The 17,824-nt window shown below is 45.7% G+C and overlaps 1 protein-coding gene across 2 annotated transcripts in view; it reads left to right on the top strand.

The window, feature by feature from the left end:
* Nucleotides 1-7,053: 7,053 nt before the first annotated feature.
* NUB1 (negative regulator of ubiquitin-like proteins 1) overlaps nt 7,054-17,824 on the top strand; it is a 28,945-nt gene continuing 18,174 nt past the window's right edge. Inside the window, exons 1-4 of one of the 2 annotated variants that reach the window (XM_015423050.1) lie at nt 7,054-7,227; nt 11,838-11,955; nt 12,050-12,217; nt 15,395-15,453. In XM_015423050.1, the coding sequence (XP_015278536.1) occupies nt 11,839-11,955; nt 12,050-12,217; nt 15,395-15,453 (344 nt within the window). In that variant the 5' untranslated portion in view covers nt 7,054-7,227; nt 11,838. Of the gene's footprint in view, nt 7,228-11,837; nt 11,956-12,049; nt 12,218-15,394; nt 15,454-17,824 lie in introns of those variants that run through there. The other variant, XM_015423051.1, reaches the window with a different exon arrangement.

The following is a 17,824-nucleotide window of genomic DNA, read 5'->3' as shown; positions in this document are numbered from 1 at the left end:
GGGTGTTGCCTTCTGACACACTTCCAGTGATGTTAGGGGGTGTGGCATATGCAAATAAGTTATGCGAATGAGTTATGCTAATGAGCTCCTGCTCCTCTTTTCCTACAAAATGACCCTTGTCTTCAAGGCAACTGATCTCTGTAGTCTGGAGATGAGCTGTAATTTCATAGGATCCCCAAGCAATGCTCCCTCTAAGTTGTGGAGTCTTGTGAGCAAAAATTCTACTTTGGGAGCTACTGGCATTAAAGTTGTGAATGAGCGATCTGGCTACTGCATAAATTAGTTTGCTCTGGAGCCATCCTTCCTGAGCTAAGACAAAAATGTGTGAGCCGGAGGCTAAAAAACTCTGAGCTAGCTCACACTAACTCAGCTTAGAGGGAACATTGATCCCCAGGTCCCACCTGGACGCTAGCATCCCTAGTCTGGGAAGATGTTGATCTACCTGTACCTTTGGTCTGACCCAGTCAGGCAATTCTCACATTATTAGTCTGGGATTCCTGGACCCATCTAAGCAAACTCCAAGTGGCCCTTTGAAAAGGAATCCCTTTTCTGTCCATTCCAGATATAAATGTAATTATTTAAAATGTAATTTTTGTCATGATACAGAAATTCTGTTTTCCCACAAACTACTGAGCTTTAGGAACTGGAATTTGATTGCCTTATGTTTCAAAACAATGAAAACAGCATTTCTGAAAGCTATGTATGACTTGAATCGAACAGAGGTTTACATCACTGATTTAACTGTCTGGACTGGCAAGATGCGATGCCACTTTTAGAACCCTGTTAACAAAGATTATTAACTCATACAATGACTTTGTACTTTGTAAAAATTAGTGAATGCACCATTCAGATGACGCTTGTTTTATTGTCATTTCCAAGAATGAATGTAGTACATATATTCCATCTGTTGTGTTTTTCCACGTTATTTTCTCAGATGCAGGCCAGAAAATACATTTGCTTTTTGTGTGTATGTTAATTAAATAATGACAGTATAACATGATTCATATCCATGAAAGCATTGCTATTTTATGGGAAAGAGACGTTAGAAATATAGAACTACGTTGTATCCACCCTGGCATTTTTTTTTTGGTCTGTTTGATTGTTTCTTGCTGTGAGATATGTTATTTTATGCATTGTCTGCTACTGAAAGCCAGTGTCGATCTTATATTGTGAAAGAGTTTCCTTTTGTTTTTCAGTGTATAAATTAACATCTGAAGAAGGGCCGTAAGGAAGATCACAGTAGCTACTTCTGTGAGAAGGGGGAAAAAATACATTTTGTCATTTTTCTTGTCACAGCAGTAGCTGGTGTGATCTTCCATTGTGTTACCCTTTGAGATGTTACACTGCTCACAGAAGCAGATGGCTCACGTAGCTGTAAAAGTTAGAAGGTTGCTGTAATGTCTACACCAGACTGAGATCTGCACAGGGCATGCACACTAAACACAACTATTTCACAATCCCGTGGCTCAAAAAGTCAAGAAGGAGGAGGAGGAGGAGAAGGAGGCAATTGGATTTATACCCCACCCTTCACTTGGAGTCTCAAAATGGCTTACAATCCCTTTCCCTTCCTCTCCCCACAACAGACTCCCTGTGAGGTAGGTGTGGCTGAGAGAGCTCTGAGAGAACTGCTTGACAGAACAGCTCTGAGAGAACTGTGACTGACCCAAGGATATGCCAGCAGCTGCACGTGGAGGAGTGGGGAATCATACCCAGTTCTCCCAGATTAGAGTCTGCACTCCTAACCACTACACCAAACTGGCTCTCAAGGTTGGTTGTTGCTGTTGTCATTTCATTAGTATACACAGCACTTTTCAGTACCATAATAAGCAATTCCTGCTGCTGAGCTTGTATGCAGTTTAGGGTTCCCAACTCCAGGTTAGGAAATTCCTGAAGGTTTGGGGGTGGAGCCTAGGGAGGCCAGGTTTGGGGAAAGGAGCTCCATAGGCATGTGATGCCAGGGAGTCTACCTGCTGGAGCTGCCATTTTCTCCAGAGGAATTGATCTCTGTAGTCCAGAGATCAGTGGTAATTTCCAGAGAACTCCACCTTAAAGTTGGGAACCCTAAGAGTCCTTTAGCACCTTTACATGTTACTGAGTGTATGGTGCCACAACCTTTGACGGTCCAGAATCCATTTTGACAGATTCACGGAATGGTGTCCTAGACAGGTGGAATAATTGGTGTGTGCGCGCACACACCCACACAGAAGAAAACTGTCTCAATTTTTAAAATTGTTACAGTTGTATTTCAGGGCTCTTTTTGTAGAAAAAGCCCAGCAGGAACTCATTAGCATAATAGGCCACACCCAACAGCAGGAACTCATTAGCATATTGGGCCACACCCCTGACAGCACAGCTCATTAGCACATTAGGCCGCACCCCCATGTTACCAGAAGTGTGCTCATCCAGCCACACCCACCTTTTGCTTGTTATTCTGTTTACCTTGTTTGTGGTCAAAACCCAGGGTCTTTTTCTGTAGCAGGAACTCGGTTGCATGTTAGGCCGCACACCCCTAATGTAGCCAATCCTAATGAGTTTCTGCTGTTGGGTGTGGCCCATTATGCTAATGAGTTCCTGCTGGGCGTGGCCAACTTGGGAGCCAGCCGGAACTCCGTTCCTGTGTGTTCCTGCCCAAAAATAGCCCTGGTTGTATTACTGACGGAGGTAAAACATGGCTACAACCTATTTGTGCTGGTTACGTACCAAATAAACTTGACCTGACACACACAGATGAACTTAGGAACAAAGAAAAATGAGGGAAATTGAAGTACATGAGACTAAGCAAAGCTAGAGATTCCTATTGCAGGTTGTTCCATTTGGCCCTACAGTTGTTGTTCCTCACCCTATGTATGAAGACGATGGATGGATGGAGATTTTGGCCTCGGTCACACGGGAGGTTTTGGGCCGAAAGAGGGACGGATCGGGGGCGCAGCAAACGGGCGCGAGCACACTGCAATATCTGGGAAGCAGCGCACACCCGTCCCCGATCTGGCCCTTCAGGCCGAAAATGCGCTGAAAAAAAGAACCAGCAAAAGAAGAGGACTTACCTAAAATGGCGCAGCAAGCACGGCCGTGGGATCGCTGGCGCACCTGTCTTCAGGAGCATTCGAGGCACACATGCGCAGCTGTCTGCCTCGCGCTCCCTTCCATGGCTTTCTCCCCGGCATCTGATCGTGCCGGGGAACAACTGCGCAGCGTCTCACGGGATCCGTCTGATCCCGCCATCACGTGTTTCTTTTGGTGCGGCTTTACAAAGCTGCACCTTGGCTGCATCCAGGGGTAGTTTTGTAGAAAAAGAGCTAGGGGAACTCATTAGCATAACTCATTAGCATATGCCAAGAACCAGCAAAAGAGGAGGACTTACCTAAAATGGCGCAGCAAGCACGGCCGTGGGATTGCCGGCGCACCTGTCTTCAGGAGCATTCGAGGCTCCCAGCCGAACGGCGCATGCGCACACATGCGCAGCTGGCTGCCTCGCGCTCCCTTCCATGGTTTTCTCCCCGGCATCTGATCGTGCCGGGGAACAACTGCGCAGCGTCTCACGGGATCCGTCTGATCCCGCCATCACGTGTTTCTTTTGGTGCGGCTTTACAAAGCCGCACTTTGGCTGCCCGCATCAATTTCCCCCCGTTTGGCAGGGGCCTTAGATGACCAACTGAGGCTACCGTATTTTGGTCACATGCGCAGCTGGCTGCCTCGCGCTCCCTTCTGTGGCTTTCTCCCCGGCATCTGATCGTGCCGGGGAGCAACTGCGCAGCGGCTCATGGGATCCGTCTGATCCCGCCACTGCGTGTTTCTTTTGGTGTGGCTTTACAAAGCCGCACTTTGGCCGCATCAATTTCCCCCCGTGTGGCAGGGGCCTTAGATGACCTACGGAGGCTACCGTATTTTGGTCACATTATGAGAAGACAAGAGTCAATGAAAAAGACAATAATGCTAGGGAAAGTTGAAGGCAACAGGAAAAGAGGAAGACTCACCAGGAGATGGATAGACTCAATCAAGGAAGCCACAGCCCTCCATTTGCAAACCTGAGCAAGGCTGTTAACCATAGGACATTTTGGAGGACATTGATTCATGGGGTCACCATAACTCGGAAGCGACTTGCACTTAACGCACACAAGCACACACACACATGTACAACTGAGCAAAGTTTGAGTCCAGTGGCACCTTTAAGACCACCAAAGTTTAATTCTGGGTCTAAGCTTTTGTGTGCATGCACACTTTTACAGATACATTGAAACCGACTTCCTCAAGCCTTAAATGTAGGTAGGGGAGTTACTTGCCAGGCAGGGCTGGTTAGAGTCAAGATGCTCATATCATACAATCAAAACCCATTGAACATATGATTATGGAGTGCCCTATATTCGATGAGTTGAGGGCTAATTTAGTGACCCCTTTACTTAAGGATATGAAACTGCTAAATGTGCAAGCCCAGGTGTCATGGCTACTATCGGATACCAATGATCCTGTCACCCTCTCAGTGGCAAAATTCATAGGTGCAATAACAAAATATAAGAGAAATAATTGTTGTTCGTTGTTGTTGTTGTTCAGTCGCACAGTCGAGTCCGCCTCTTCGCGACCCCATGGACCAGATCTCGCCAGGCCTTCCGGTCTTCCGCCGTCCTCTTAAGTTTGCTCAACTTCATGTTCGTTGCATCTATGACACTGTCTAACCATCTCATCCTTTGCCATCCCTGTCTTCTTTGACCTTCAATCTTTCCCAGCATCAGGGTCTTCAGAGAAATAATACTAAGGTCTTTTAAAATATTTTCTTTGGTTCTGATTTCTGCTCAAGGTGATAGCCGTATGAGCAGTACTAGATAGATAGAGATAGAACAAAGTTTGAGTCAAGTGGCACCTTGAAGACCAACCAAGTTTTATTCAAGGTGTGAGGTTTTATGTGTGTGCACAAAATAAAGGTGCCACTGGACTCTTAAACTCTTGTTCTATTGCCACAAATGTTGCTCGTCTTTAAGGCGCTACTGGACGTTGGCTCTTCCCACTGCTGCAGAATAACGCGGCTAGTCTACCTATCTTAATCTATCTCCATGGAACAGCATTTCTCTTTCGAGGTGGAAGAGAGAGTAAAAATGCTGTTAAGCGACCCCACTCTGAGAGTGAATGGAGAGTCTCAAATTGATCTAGACACATTTATTGCTTCACAAGCATTGACCTCATAACCTTAGCTTGTTATTTAATTCTGTTTCAGATATTTTGGTGACATTTCATCACATTATTGTTGAAATGAATATATAGTATAATGGCATTCCATAGTGGCAGTCTTACTGGTCTGCTATTAGCTTCTCTGATAATCATGCCAGACTGCCAGTGTATTACATTGTTTGATAGAATATTTGTATTTTTATTTATGTTTTGTATTCTTCTGAATAGGACAAGTTAACCTACACCATTCATTTAAACAGGATTGAAGCAGGATTAATTTCTGTGAACATGGCTTCTTCTACACAGTGAGGGTTCTCTGTTCAGCATCCATAGCCACTACAAATGTAGAAATATTCACATTGGCAATGGAGCATGTATGTGGGAGTTTTTGTGTACTTTCCTCTGTTAGCCACCAGTTTTCAACACCATGCCACTGGGGTGTTTTTTTTAAAAAAAAATGAGAATTGCTATACCACTATAGCAATCACTGTTTTTTTGTTTTTTAAACCCTGCTGTGGTGTGGCAGGGAAAATGGTGCCAATGCAGACTGGACCTTCAAAAATTTACTTTCCCCTGCTAAACCTTTGACAGGAGTTAAACATTCCCAAGATAGAATGTGAGCTCATTTCGATACTAATACTGGCTGCAAAGAACGTTATAGCCACAAATTGTAAGATGCCAAACTCCCCTTCAATAGAAGCCTGGTATTCTAAAATCTGGGATTATGCCATTATGGACAAAACAGCAGAAGACATTAGATCAGAAAACCCCTTGGCTGCTTCAAATTACCTGGAGAAATGGTACCCTGTGTTGGAAAAATGTCGCTTTGATTGAGAAAGCCCGAATTCTTTTGACAATAACAGAAATAGTAAATGTATAGCCCTCTTGTAACAAAAGAAGAAGAGGAGGAGAAGAGATTGGATTTATACCCCGCCCTTCACTTGCAGTCTCAGAGTGGCTTACAAACTCCTTTCCCTTCCCCTCCCAACAACAGACAACCTGTGAGGTGGGTGGGGCCGAGAGAACTCTGACACAAACTGCTCTTTCAAGAACAGCTGTGCCAGAGCTTGTGACTGACCCAAGGTCACATCAGCAGGTGCAAGTGGAGGAGTGGGGAATCAAACCCGGTTCTCCCAGATTAGAGTCCGCACACTTAACCACTACACCAAACTGGCAAAGAGATGATGCTAAAGAGAACTATATATTGACAAAAACACAGTGTGTTATGTAGTGAAAAGTCGGTTATTTTTGTTCTACTATTATTGTATTAGAGCTGTGGTGGCTCAAGTGGTTAAGACGCTGAACTGCAGGCTGGAAGGTCGGTAGTTCAGCAGTTCCAGACCCGAGTGTGCCGCATGACGGAGTGAGCTCCAGTCTCTAGTTCCAGCTCCTGCCAACCTAGCAGTTCGAAAGCAAGAAATTGCAAGTAGATAAATAGGTACCACTTCGGTGGGAAGGTCACAGAGTTCCGTGCGCCTTGGTGTTTAGTCATGCCGGCCACATGACCACGGAAACGTCTTCAGACAGCGCTGGCTCTTCGGCTTGGAAACGGAGATGAGCACCGCAACCCTAGAGTCGGACTCGACTGGCTTTCGAGCAAGGGAAACCTTTGCCTTTACCTATTATTGTTGTATTTGTTGAAATGATTAATAAAAAAACAGAAACAAACAAAAAACAACCGAAGCAGCAGAGAATATATTTCATTATGGTTTTATTTTGGGCAGAAAAGGGAAGGAGAGGGCAAGAAAGGGACCCCGGGAGGACAGCTCTACGCCTCCCTCGATCCGGGCGGCGCTAAAATGGCGCCGTCGTCGGCCTCGTCGGCGTCTAACAGTCACGTGACGCCACCACGGGGAGGGGCGGGGCGTTGGAGGAGAAGGCGGCGCCTCCGTGTTTACTTTCGTTTCTGAGGGCCTTTCCCGAAAAGACCCGGCAGCCCCTTCGCCGCCGCCCCCCCCTCCTTCATTCCTCCCCCCACCGGCCTGGAGCGCGGCCGAGCCAAACGGTCCCCCGCGCGCGCCGTCTCCCGCCCTGCCCCTGGCGCCTCCGGAGGGGGGCACCGCGCAGGTGAGTGGCTGTGTGGGCCTTGCCCCGCAGTGGGTGGGGATGGAGGAAGAGCCGCCAGAGAGACCCTCCTCACGTTCGCCTTCTGACACGCGTGTAGGCCCCCCCTTCCCTTCTCCGCTTCCCCCGTTTCGTTTCCTCCTCAGCGGCCTTCGTTCCTTAACGTAACCTTCCGTAAGAGCCCTTGCGCAGTAGGTATGGGTGGGAGGGGGCTGGACTGGCCTCGCTTGCAGTGCTCCGAGGGCGGCCCCGGGGTTGCCAACTCCAGCTTTGGGCATGCCTGGATTTTTTTGTCGGGGGAGGACAGGGAGTGGGGGGGGTACAATGTCATAGAGTCCACCGTCCAGAGCAGCCATTTTCTCCCGGGGAACGGACCTTTGTCTTGAGGTCTCCAGGCATCACCTGGAAAAAAGGGTTGCCAGCCTCCAGGTGGGGCCTGGGAATCCCCCGCTTTCACAACTGATCTCCAGCTGACAGAGATGAACTCCCCTGGAGAAAATGGCTGCTTTGAAGGGCGGACTCTATTGGCATTGTACCCCGCCGAGGCCCCTCCCCAAACCTTGCCCTCTCCTGGATCCACCCCCAAAGTCGCCAGGTGTTTTCTAGACCTGGCAACCGTAAGCCTGGGAAGGGTGGAGTTGGGAGGGGGGGGACCTCCAGCTTTGGGAATTTCTCCAGTTTAGGGGGTGGAACCTGGGGAGAGTGGAGTTGGGGAGGGGGTCCAGCTTGGGACACTCCTGGAAATTTGGGAGGTGGAGCCTTGGGAGGTGGAGGGTTTTTTTTTGGGGGGGGGTAGTTCAGTAGGGGTGTAATGCAATGGAGTCCACCTTCCAAAACTGCCTTTTTTTCCTTTCTCTGAGCTCAGTATACTACTTCATGGGAGAGGCAAGAATCATGTACCTTATTAGCCAGTTTGGTGTAGTGGTTAAGTGCGCGGACTCTAACCTGATTCCCCACTCCTCCGCTTACACCTGGTTGGATGACCTTGGGCAAGCCGTAGTTCTGACAAGAGCTGTCCTTGAAAAAGAGCAGCTTCTGTCAGTGCTCTCTCAGCCCCACCTACCTCACAGGGTGTCTGTTGTGGGGAGGGGAAGGGAAAGGAGTTTGTAAGCCGCTCTGAGACACATTTGGGTAGTGAAGGGCGGGGTATAAATCCAGTCTCTTCTTCTCTTCTTGAAGGGGCAAAAATGTGGTTGGGAGATAAATGTGAACCACATACAGACTGATTTCCCGCAAGCTGCTGCTCCGCTCTCTTCCCTTTCCCCGATTGTATGTGTCAATTTCCCCACTGTTTGCTGTGCGGCCACATTTTGCCCCGCAGCTTCACCCGATTTCCCCCACATCTGCTCGATCCTCAAAAAACAGCGTCCTCAGCCCAAGTCTTCTGTTTCCTTGTTTTTTTGGCCTTTGTGGGGCAACTTGACCCACAGAAATCACAGAGATGACATTTTTTTCCTTTGGCACTTCTCTCCATGCCAGCTTGCTTTAGAAGGAAGGGGAATGTGCCACTTCCATTGGTTGCGGACCAAATCCTTGCCCCTTGAAAATTGTCCTTTGTGTCTAAGTTTAAATACTATGTGTGTGTTTTTTTAAAAAAATGTCCTGTGTTCGGATCCTTTGAGGTTACTTTCTGTTTGTCCAAGGGTACTGTCAGAAGGTGTGTGATGCAGGTCAGGCGCTGGATAAGATATGTCATGTGGGTAGGAGACATTCGTGGAATCTTTTGTATGTTGCCTTGAGTTGCAGGTTGGAAGAAGGATAGGAAAGAAATGTAATAAATATGCTGTGTTATAGGGTGAAAGTCATCTTACCCCAGCATATAGTGATGGGCAAGTCTTGTTGGGTTACAGTTTGTCAGTTATTAAAAGTCCAAGATTCATGTAGGGGGCAGGAGGTGAAGGTGTCTTTAAGGCTAAGTGCAGCACTTAGGAGAGAAAATTTGTATCCTGTTTGAGCAGAGAGGGGTTAAATCAGTGACATATGTGTCTCACAAAGCCTCTGCAGTTGACTTTTAAAGAGAGCTTGGTACGCTAGTTGGCGGGTCTCTTACTGCAGCCTTGGCTGAAAGTTACTGCTAAATTTGGAGATTTGGGAGTTACACAAACAGAAGAATGCCGAATTAGAACTGGGTCCCTCCCCTTTCATTTTCCTTTCGCTTGTGCTCTCTGTGACCTTGTGTGAAACCTGCTATTCACAGGTTTTTCAAACTGCTTTAATCCAATCTCAGCTATACTTATCGCTCAGTTACTTATGCATCTCAACTCCAGTTAGGCCTTCCTGGCAACTAACCTCCCCCCCCACACACACACACCTTTTCTCTACCTATATGTAAAGGTTGGTGAAGTCTGTTTCAATGTCTGTGAAGAAGTGTGCATTCGCACAAAAGCTTATACCCACAATTAAATTTTATTGGTCTTAAAGTTGCCACCGGACTCAAACTTTGTTCTGTTGCTTCAAACCAGTGCTGCTACCCACCCGAATCTATTGTGTGAAAAGGTTATGAATTGCATGCTATAAACGAAAGCAAAAAAACAAACGGATCTTTTGTTACTGCGTAGTTCCAAGTAGCAGATGGCAGCGTTTAAAGATCAGTGCCAGATCTTTGAGCAGTCACAGGCAAGTCTCTCGAATGTGTCAGAGGCTCGGCCTATAGATTTGTTTCACACCATGCTCTGAGTTTTTCCTCTCTTCATTTATAGTCATCCTCTTTGAGATCTCCTGTCTCTCTCCAGCTCCTTGGGAATCTTTCTCACACTGGGCTGTACTTTCTGTGCTGGCCAAAACAGAAGTAGCAGTGCCAGGCAAGGAAGAGCACAGATTTGGCTGGTTGGAAGGGAATAATCTAAGATAAGCCATTGACCTTCTGCTTAGCCATATGTTGAGAGAGAGAGAACCTAGGAAGGAACCAAGAATCACTTTCCCCCCCTGGCTTCCTACTTGCATCACAAATCCAAAAATACCAAAATGCTGGCAGGGTGTTATTGGCTATGTCTGCGAAAATCTGGCAGTGACTGGCTTCACTGGGATGGTTGGCAGGTATTAAAATGTGAAAGGCCTTGTGAGAGATGGCAGATACGCACAGCGACAGCTGAACTCCTGGAATTATAGATATTCCAGGGTAGCGAGTTTTGCTGGGAAAAGTGGTTTAAAGATTGTGCCTTTCCCTTTCACTTCTGTTTCAGGTCAGCTAATGTTGCCAGTTTCTCAACTGACCTCTGTAACGGAATTGTTAGCAGTGACGATCTGCAGGCATTATCTCTTTCTCTGTGCTGAGAAAAGTGTTATCTGCTAGTTTCTCCTTTCTCCTGGTTGTTCGGTAACCCTGGCCCACTGTCACTGTATCTAGAACTTCTCCCAGCCATATAATATTCAGCTAGGATTTTAATTTGCCTAGATTCGTAGTATGATTTCGTAGCATACAGTTATCCTAGGAGAAGACACGGCGCTGTGTTTTATGCTACCTTTGCCGATTGGGCATCCATCTCCATGAATCTGTTTACAAGCTCAGACGCTAGATTTTTTTCTCTCAGTTGTTTCCAGTGTATGGTTTTAACTTGTCAATACCTCCTTATAAAACCCTGTTTACAAGAAAGGGAAGGGCTCTATGATGAAATAAAATCATCATGATAAATTATCAACAAACATCTGTTCCAAATGTATCGGCTGCTTGTTACCGAGCGTCTGCTGAATGGTCTTGTGTGTCGCTCGCTTGTATCATATTCTTTATGGCTTTTTCATTTGATTTTTGTTTTAGAATATACATAGCAGGCAAGCTGGAACTGACACTGCGCTGATAAAAATGCATGCTTCGTAATGTAATACTGCTGTGAGAGCAAGCCAAATAATGCTTGAACAAAATCCTAATTTTCAGGAGGGAGCACGCAAGACAGGCAGTGTGCATCTTGGCATCAGCTTGCAATAACACTTTATTTTTTGCGAGTATTTTGTGTGCACACGCATGTGCCTGGAAATCATGGTTGACTTCTGGCAACCCCTAGTGGGACCTGGACATTTCAGAGAGGTGGCTTGCTATTGCCTGCTTCTGTGTCTGGGCCCTGGTATTCCTTGGAGGTCTCCAATCCAAGTACTTACCAGGGTCGGCCCTGCTTAGCTTCTGAAATCTGACTTGCCTGGACTCTCCAAGTCAGAGCTTGCAGTAACACTTTAGAGCACTTTAAGGCAGCTTCTTTCCAGTCGACTCCAAAAAATGTGGGATTCTGTCTCAGCTTTAGAACTGTTCAGATCTCCTTACCTAAGTATCCTTTGCAAAAGGTCGTGATGTGTGATCTAGCCTCTAAGAACATCTGCAGGCCCCGTGAAGAAAGCACCATGCCTGGCTATCAAAGTGCAAGCCGCGTCACGGCTTAATGGCTTCCGTTTCATTGCTTTTATAAATGTCCCTCCCTGCACTCCTAAGCAGGCTACCATAGCCTCAACGACATGGGTTTCAAAGTCATTGTGACATGGAGTCGTAGCAGTTTGAGCGCTCTCTTATAGGGAATCTGAAAAAAATCGAGCGTGGCTTCTGCTTGAGTTGAGAACAAGATTTTCAGTATCTGTCTGGGCAAAGACAGTACGTGAGAGTAAACGTTTTATTTGTTTTCTTATGCAAGGATGGCACAGAAGAAGTATTTTGCCGCAAAGCTGAAAAACTACTTAAGGGAAGACAAGATTCAGCTCTGGAAACCTCCCTATACAGACAGCAATAAAGAGGCTGGTGCGGAGCTGAAGGTACGTCTTGGACAGCTGCCGTGTTGCAACTGTTTTTTAAGTTCCTTATGCTTTCTGCTCTCCTGTTCTTAACAAATTCATGTTGTTGCCTTAGGATCTGGCACGGCAGTATTCGGCGAGGCTAAAGTATAACACCAATGAAATAGAGGCCCTCCTGGAAGAAATACGTTGTAAAACGATTGAGCGGGGAACCGGAAATGAAGCTTATAAGGCAACAGGCGTTGCAACGCTTGAAGTGGCCTTACCTCCCAGGATGGGTAAAGTAAGCAAGTTATTTAAAGAGGTGCCTGTAAGATGTGGAATAGTTGCTGCAGTTATGTAATGAATGAATACGTTTCATGTTGATTGAACTGGTTGAAGAGGGTCTTCAGTGCAGAGAGGTGGGACAAGGAGCCATTGCAGGTAATGGGGGTTACCTTTGTTGCTTTACTTTCCTGGGAGGCAAATTCAGAATTAGAATGAAATACTGTAAATACTATTAAATCCTATGTTTGTCAAAAGAGGCTTCACGTAGTGTAATTAGTCACATAAGCCCCGGCTACATCGATTGTCAAACCTGTGTTGTTATTTTTATTGTGACTTTGATCTGAATTATTTTTAAAAAAATTGAAAACAATTTCGTTATATGGATTTGCAAAGACCTTTGACCTTTCTTAAAAAACTCAGACTTTAAACACAGACTCATTTAAAGCCAAAACCTCTGGGAAGTATGGATTTTTAAACAGTGGAATGGGTGTCATGCTCCATCAACAGAGAGCAGCCAACATTAGTTGCAAGCTTTTTCAGTGCTAAATACACTTAGACTGCAATCTCTCAGACGTCCGGTGTTTCAGTGTCCCCCATTCATTTTTCATTAGAGGCTAACCCCCACTGCCCTGTGTTGCGGAATGGGGTGAGGCTGTGCCATGTCTTCTTGGGGATGAGGGATCCCTTCCAAGGAGCCCTCCACCTCTATGCAGCCCCGAAGGATCCTCTGCTTCCACTGCTCTGGTTCAAGGGGTTGACTGGGGAGGGGGCCCATGGCATCTTCCCTGCCCCATCCTCCCCCAGCAGCTCTCTCTTTAGTTGGTGGTGCCCTGCTGCAGGGCAGAGTACAAAGCGTGAAGGACCCCGGCAGAGTGAACAAAAAAGACGAAAGTATTAACCAAATATTATAACAGTTAAGTAAAACCAGTTACTAGAATCAAGGGCAATAATACTAGCACTTATTATGTCATCAGTTGGTCGTGGTATTGTCTTAAGTGTTTTAATTGTTTACAATTACAAAATAATTACAAAATAAATGTAATAAATAATAAAATGGAAGAATTTTATTATGTGCCGTTTTATGTAATCCGCCCTGAGCCGGCCTTGGCTGGGAGGGCAGGGTAGAAATTTGACAAAATAAATGTAATAAATAATAAAATGGAGAAGAGTGACTATAGAGTACGCTATAAACACACAGAGCAAAAATCACGTGGAAAGGAGCCAGCTGGTAAACAAAAGTATTTCTGGTGCGGGGTGGGGGGGGCAACAGTGGGAGGGCTTCTGGTGTCCTGGCCCCACTGCTGGACCTCCTGATGGCACCTGGCAATTTTGGTCACTTTGTGACAGAGTGTTGGACTGGATGGGCCACTGGCCTGATCCAACACTGGCTTCTCTTATGTTCTTAAAGTCCTGTAATGTAACTTATCTAGCTGGATTCTTATCACTGTTTCAATACCTGGTCCCCATTAGGTCAGATTCACCCCCCACTTTCTGATGAAGGATAGTCTCTCTCCAAAAGCAACCTCACTGCAGCCCTGCTTCAGGGAGTGAGCATCACCCCCCATAGGGTATTATATGCTTTCTCAGGGTTCTTCCTCCTCAGCAGATGTTTTCTCTCCAAGCCCACCATGCCCAGTCCTGGGCCTGAAGGGTATCTGGCAAATGCAAGCCCAGAGGCCTGTGCGTGAGGAAGTGGTGGCCTTGACTCAGGCCACTTAAGATTTCCAGGCTACAGCCAGCAGCCCCTGGGAGTAATTGGGTAGTGGATATTTTTGGATTAAATATGAGTAAACACAATCCCTGAAACAGTCCTGATGTTCTAAACTGTCCCATAGACTAAAAGAGCAGAGAGGTACGGACAGCAACAGCTGCTGCAGTGCCCTCCTGTGCTTGGCATTTGGGGAACCTCATAGAGTTTTTGCAGAATGCTAGAGCATCCTGTGTCACCTTTGCTTTAAACCAGAAGTGATAATAGGAGCACTAATGTGACACTGGTGTACCAGATCTCCCCCCCCCCCAATTCCTCCCTCCAGAGGCACTGGCAGACATCAAAGGGACTGCCAGAAGGCTTCTGCTATAAAATATTAGAAAACCAGCAGTCATTTCACAGAACAAAGCATTAGACAATGTCAGTTAAAGCAGCTTAAAAATATTACCAGCCAGCAGCCACTTACCAAAAATCAGAAATACGAATTGAAAGCAGCTGCAGCAGCAAAACAATAGCAGTAATTGGCACAACCGAATTAGAAAGGCTGGGAAAATAAATTTACACCTTGCGCCAAAATCTCAGTGAGCCTTGGTGCCAGGAAAACTGCTGGTGGGGGAGGGATTCCAAAGCTAGGGTGCCTCAACTGAGAAGTCCCCGCTCCTAGTCCCTTAGAAAAAAGAGGGAAGTGCAGCAGGGCTTCCAGGGAGCGATCTCAATAAAGGGACGAGAACAAATGGAAGAAAACTATCTTTCAGATATGTTGGCCTCTGACTTTTGCCCTGCTGGACCTTTTTGCTTTTTAACTGTGCTGGAAATACTTCAGTAAAAAGGCAGAATCTAACTTTTTTTAAAAAAAAAGTAGCTGTAGGTTCCTGGAAGTGATTCCTGTGATTCCAGCAGCTGAAAAATATGCAGCCGTGTTGGTGGAAGGTACCATCAGGAAGTCATGGCTATTCTAGTCGACATCCTAGTTCACTTATTGCCTTCTCCAGATCTCAGCTGTCACATGTGCTTAAAATAAGCTACACCTTTTGAGAGGAAGGAGTTCTATCCTAAATGTCGATGGTGGGTGCCCTTATGAAATTAATGCTCTCTCTCTGTCTCTCTCTCTCTCTCCTCACTGATCAGCACAAGTGGTCATGAATAGTGATGAAATTCAGCACATGCAAGCAGATGAGTGCATCAGAATTGCCTTTATGCTGTGATTTATCAAGGTGCACAAGCTCTCATGTGCTCTGATAAGATGGGTGGGAAGGGAGAAAGAGAATGAATAGAAGATAATTAAAGCCACGGAGGAACTGAAGTTTGCAGGGCTCTCGGTGAGGTGCAGAAGTCAAAACACGAGAGTGGCAGATACCGGAGGGGGGAGGGGGGGATACAGAACTGTGACAGTCTGGAGGTGAATTTGGAAGGGAAGAATTTTGAAGGCACCATGGAGTAAATCACAGTTTGCTAGAACACAGTATTTGTATTTATAATCTGCAGGCAAGAAAGGGTGTGCTGGAAACAAAACTGATCATCACCGGAAAGGAACTCCGATCTCAGTAAGTAGGCATCTAGTCATGCCGGCCACATGACCACTGGATGTCTTTGGACAGCGCTGGCTCTTCGACTTGGAAACGGAGATGAGCACCGCCCCCTAGAGTCTGATTCAACTGACTTTCAAGCAAGGGGAAACGTTTACCTTTTAATGGGGGGAGAGCTAATACACCACTGACATTACCCCTCTCTCATGCCCCACGGGGAGGCTGCATTGCTGAAATTGTGCCTTAGTTAACATGCATGAGTAAAAACAATCCCTGAAACAGTCCTGATGTTCTAAACTGTTCCATAAACTAAAAGAGCAGAGAGGTATGGACAGCAACAGCTGCTGCAGTGCCATCCTGTGCTTGGCATTTGGGGAATTGTGGTCCAGCTCTACCTCAAGCCGTGATACTGTGCTTGTGCTGGGAAGGCAGAACTGCTCCAGCAGACATAGGTATTATGAATACGCTGATGAAACAGTTCAGAAGGATTCTATTATAGTTATTCAGAACTGGTTTTCTGTGAGTGATCATTGGGCTTCACCTCCAGTCTTGGCCGCTGAGACCTTCCCTTCTCTGCCAGGCACTTGAAACCCTGAAAGCAAGTTTTGGGCCTTCTGCATCCCCAAAAACTAAGGGGCAGGATCAGGCACAATTCCACATAATTTAATAACACTCACTGGGAACAAAGGCTGACTCAGGGACAAGCGTCTCCCTTTGCTCAGACTTCAAGGCATTAATCAAGACCTCTCAATAGTCAAGTATATTCAGATACAAAGAATCCTACTACTTTAACATTCCTGCCAGCAAAGATCTAGACTTGCATCGGCATTTCCCTCTGAAAGATTCTCCATCCACACTGACCCAGTATGGGCTGGTTGGAGTTTTCCACCAAAAATCCCAGCGAAGTGAGGTAAGCAACATTACGGTCTTAAAGTTACATGCATCATTCTGGGCTGATTGACTTCAGTGGCCTGCCTGCAAAGTATTTCTTCCCTGCTGTGATATTTCCCTGAATGTTCCCAGAACCTAGGAACTCTCTCCTTCTCACATTTGGTTACTCAAGGGTCCACACTGGTTAACTCACTGGGTTTCTCTCTAGTTTCTCCAAACTTGAGAGGGAAAGGAATGCTTTGTTTTCATTCAAGATCTGTAACTTTAGCCAGAACCTACCCCATTGTATGAATTTCTGCCAGTTTCCTGTTATCGTGCTCCCGCCCCCCCTTTTTTGCCTTGGTTATTTCCACCTCTGGGTCTCCACTTGGCCTACTACTTGGGTCGCTGCTTTGTGGCCCTGGCAGCCCTGTGCTCATGTTCTGCTTCACCATGTACCCAGAGGTGCATTGCACAACTTTGTCCAAACCTTTGAAATACCTTTTGGGTTACTAACAGTTCAAATACTTTAGACCCCTGCCCAGTACTTGCATCAGTATTTGGAATCTGCTTAGCTAAGTGGCCACAGGCCCCTGCTGCACCCCCTCTCCTTCGTGCTTGTGCTCAGAGCTTTCTCAAGAAATACGTTATAGCCATTTGTGTGCATTCCTTTAAGCCAGAAGTGCAGAACCTGGGGCTACAGCTCTTCACAGAAGGAGGTGGCAGAAGGAATGGTTTCTTCCTTTTATTTTATTTATTTGATTTGTATCCCGCCCTCCCCATAGACAGGCTCAGGGCAGTTCACAAGAATCTCAGTACGATATCATTAAAACAACAATTAACAACAACAAAACCATAAAATACTGTGTAAACAAGCTAATTCTGATACCAATTCAGCAATATTGTTTTTTTTGTTTTTTTAACTTTACCAAATACTTTTATTCCAGCAACTGTAGCCTTCAGCATGTTGTGTCATACTATCATAGTAAAGCTCTATTTTCAGTCTCATTTCTGTCTTGCTTTATATTTTTTATATCTTTTAATGATTGCTCGTAACACCAATATCCCATATTTAGATAATTTTAGGACGTATTTTTTAGGACCTGATAGCTTCCATATTTATCTAACAAAACAAAATTATAGATACATTACTTCATTCCCTCTTCCACTAATCATCAGCTTTAACTCATGAGTAATTTATGAAAATAAACCAACCAATAAACAAATAGGTACATGCAGCATTTGAATATATAAGCAATTAGAGTACAGAGAAAAAATGTTTGCCCAGAATCACTTTAGCCATCCACATACATAGACAAAACCTCTTTACCAAAGATTTCCATTTCAGAACCTAAAACATTGAGCATTACATATTTTAAATACATAGAAGCAGTTACCTGCTACACAATACATACTGCCACGTGGTTTTCTGCAGAGTATTTACCCAGAATCATTTTAACCATTCAAAAGGGTAATCAAAACAGCTTTGCCAAGCATTTCCAATTCCACTCTCTGAAAC

The sequence above is a fragment of the Gekko japonicus genome, unplaced genomic scaffold (assembly GCF_001447785.1).
Source record: "Gekko japonicus isolate JY-2015 unplaced genomic scaffold, Gekko_japonicus_V1.1 scaffold253, whole genome shotgun sequence".
In the NCBI taxonomy this organism is placed as follows: Eukaryota; Metazoa; Chordata; class Lepidosauria; order Squamata; family Gekkonidae; genus Gekko; species Gekko japonicus.
The sequence above is the reverse complement of the archived record's forward strand: the minus strand, read 5'-3'. Positions and strand labels throughout refer to the sequence as shown.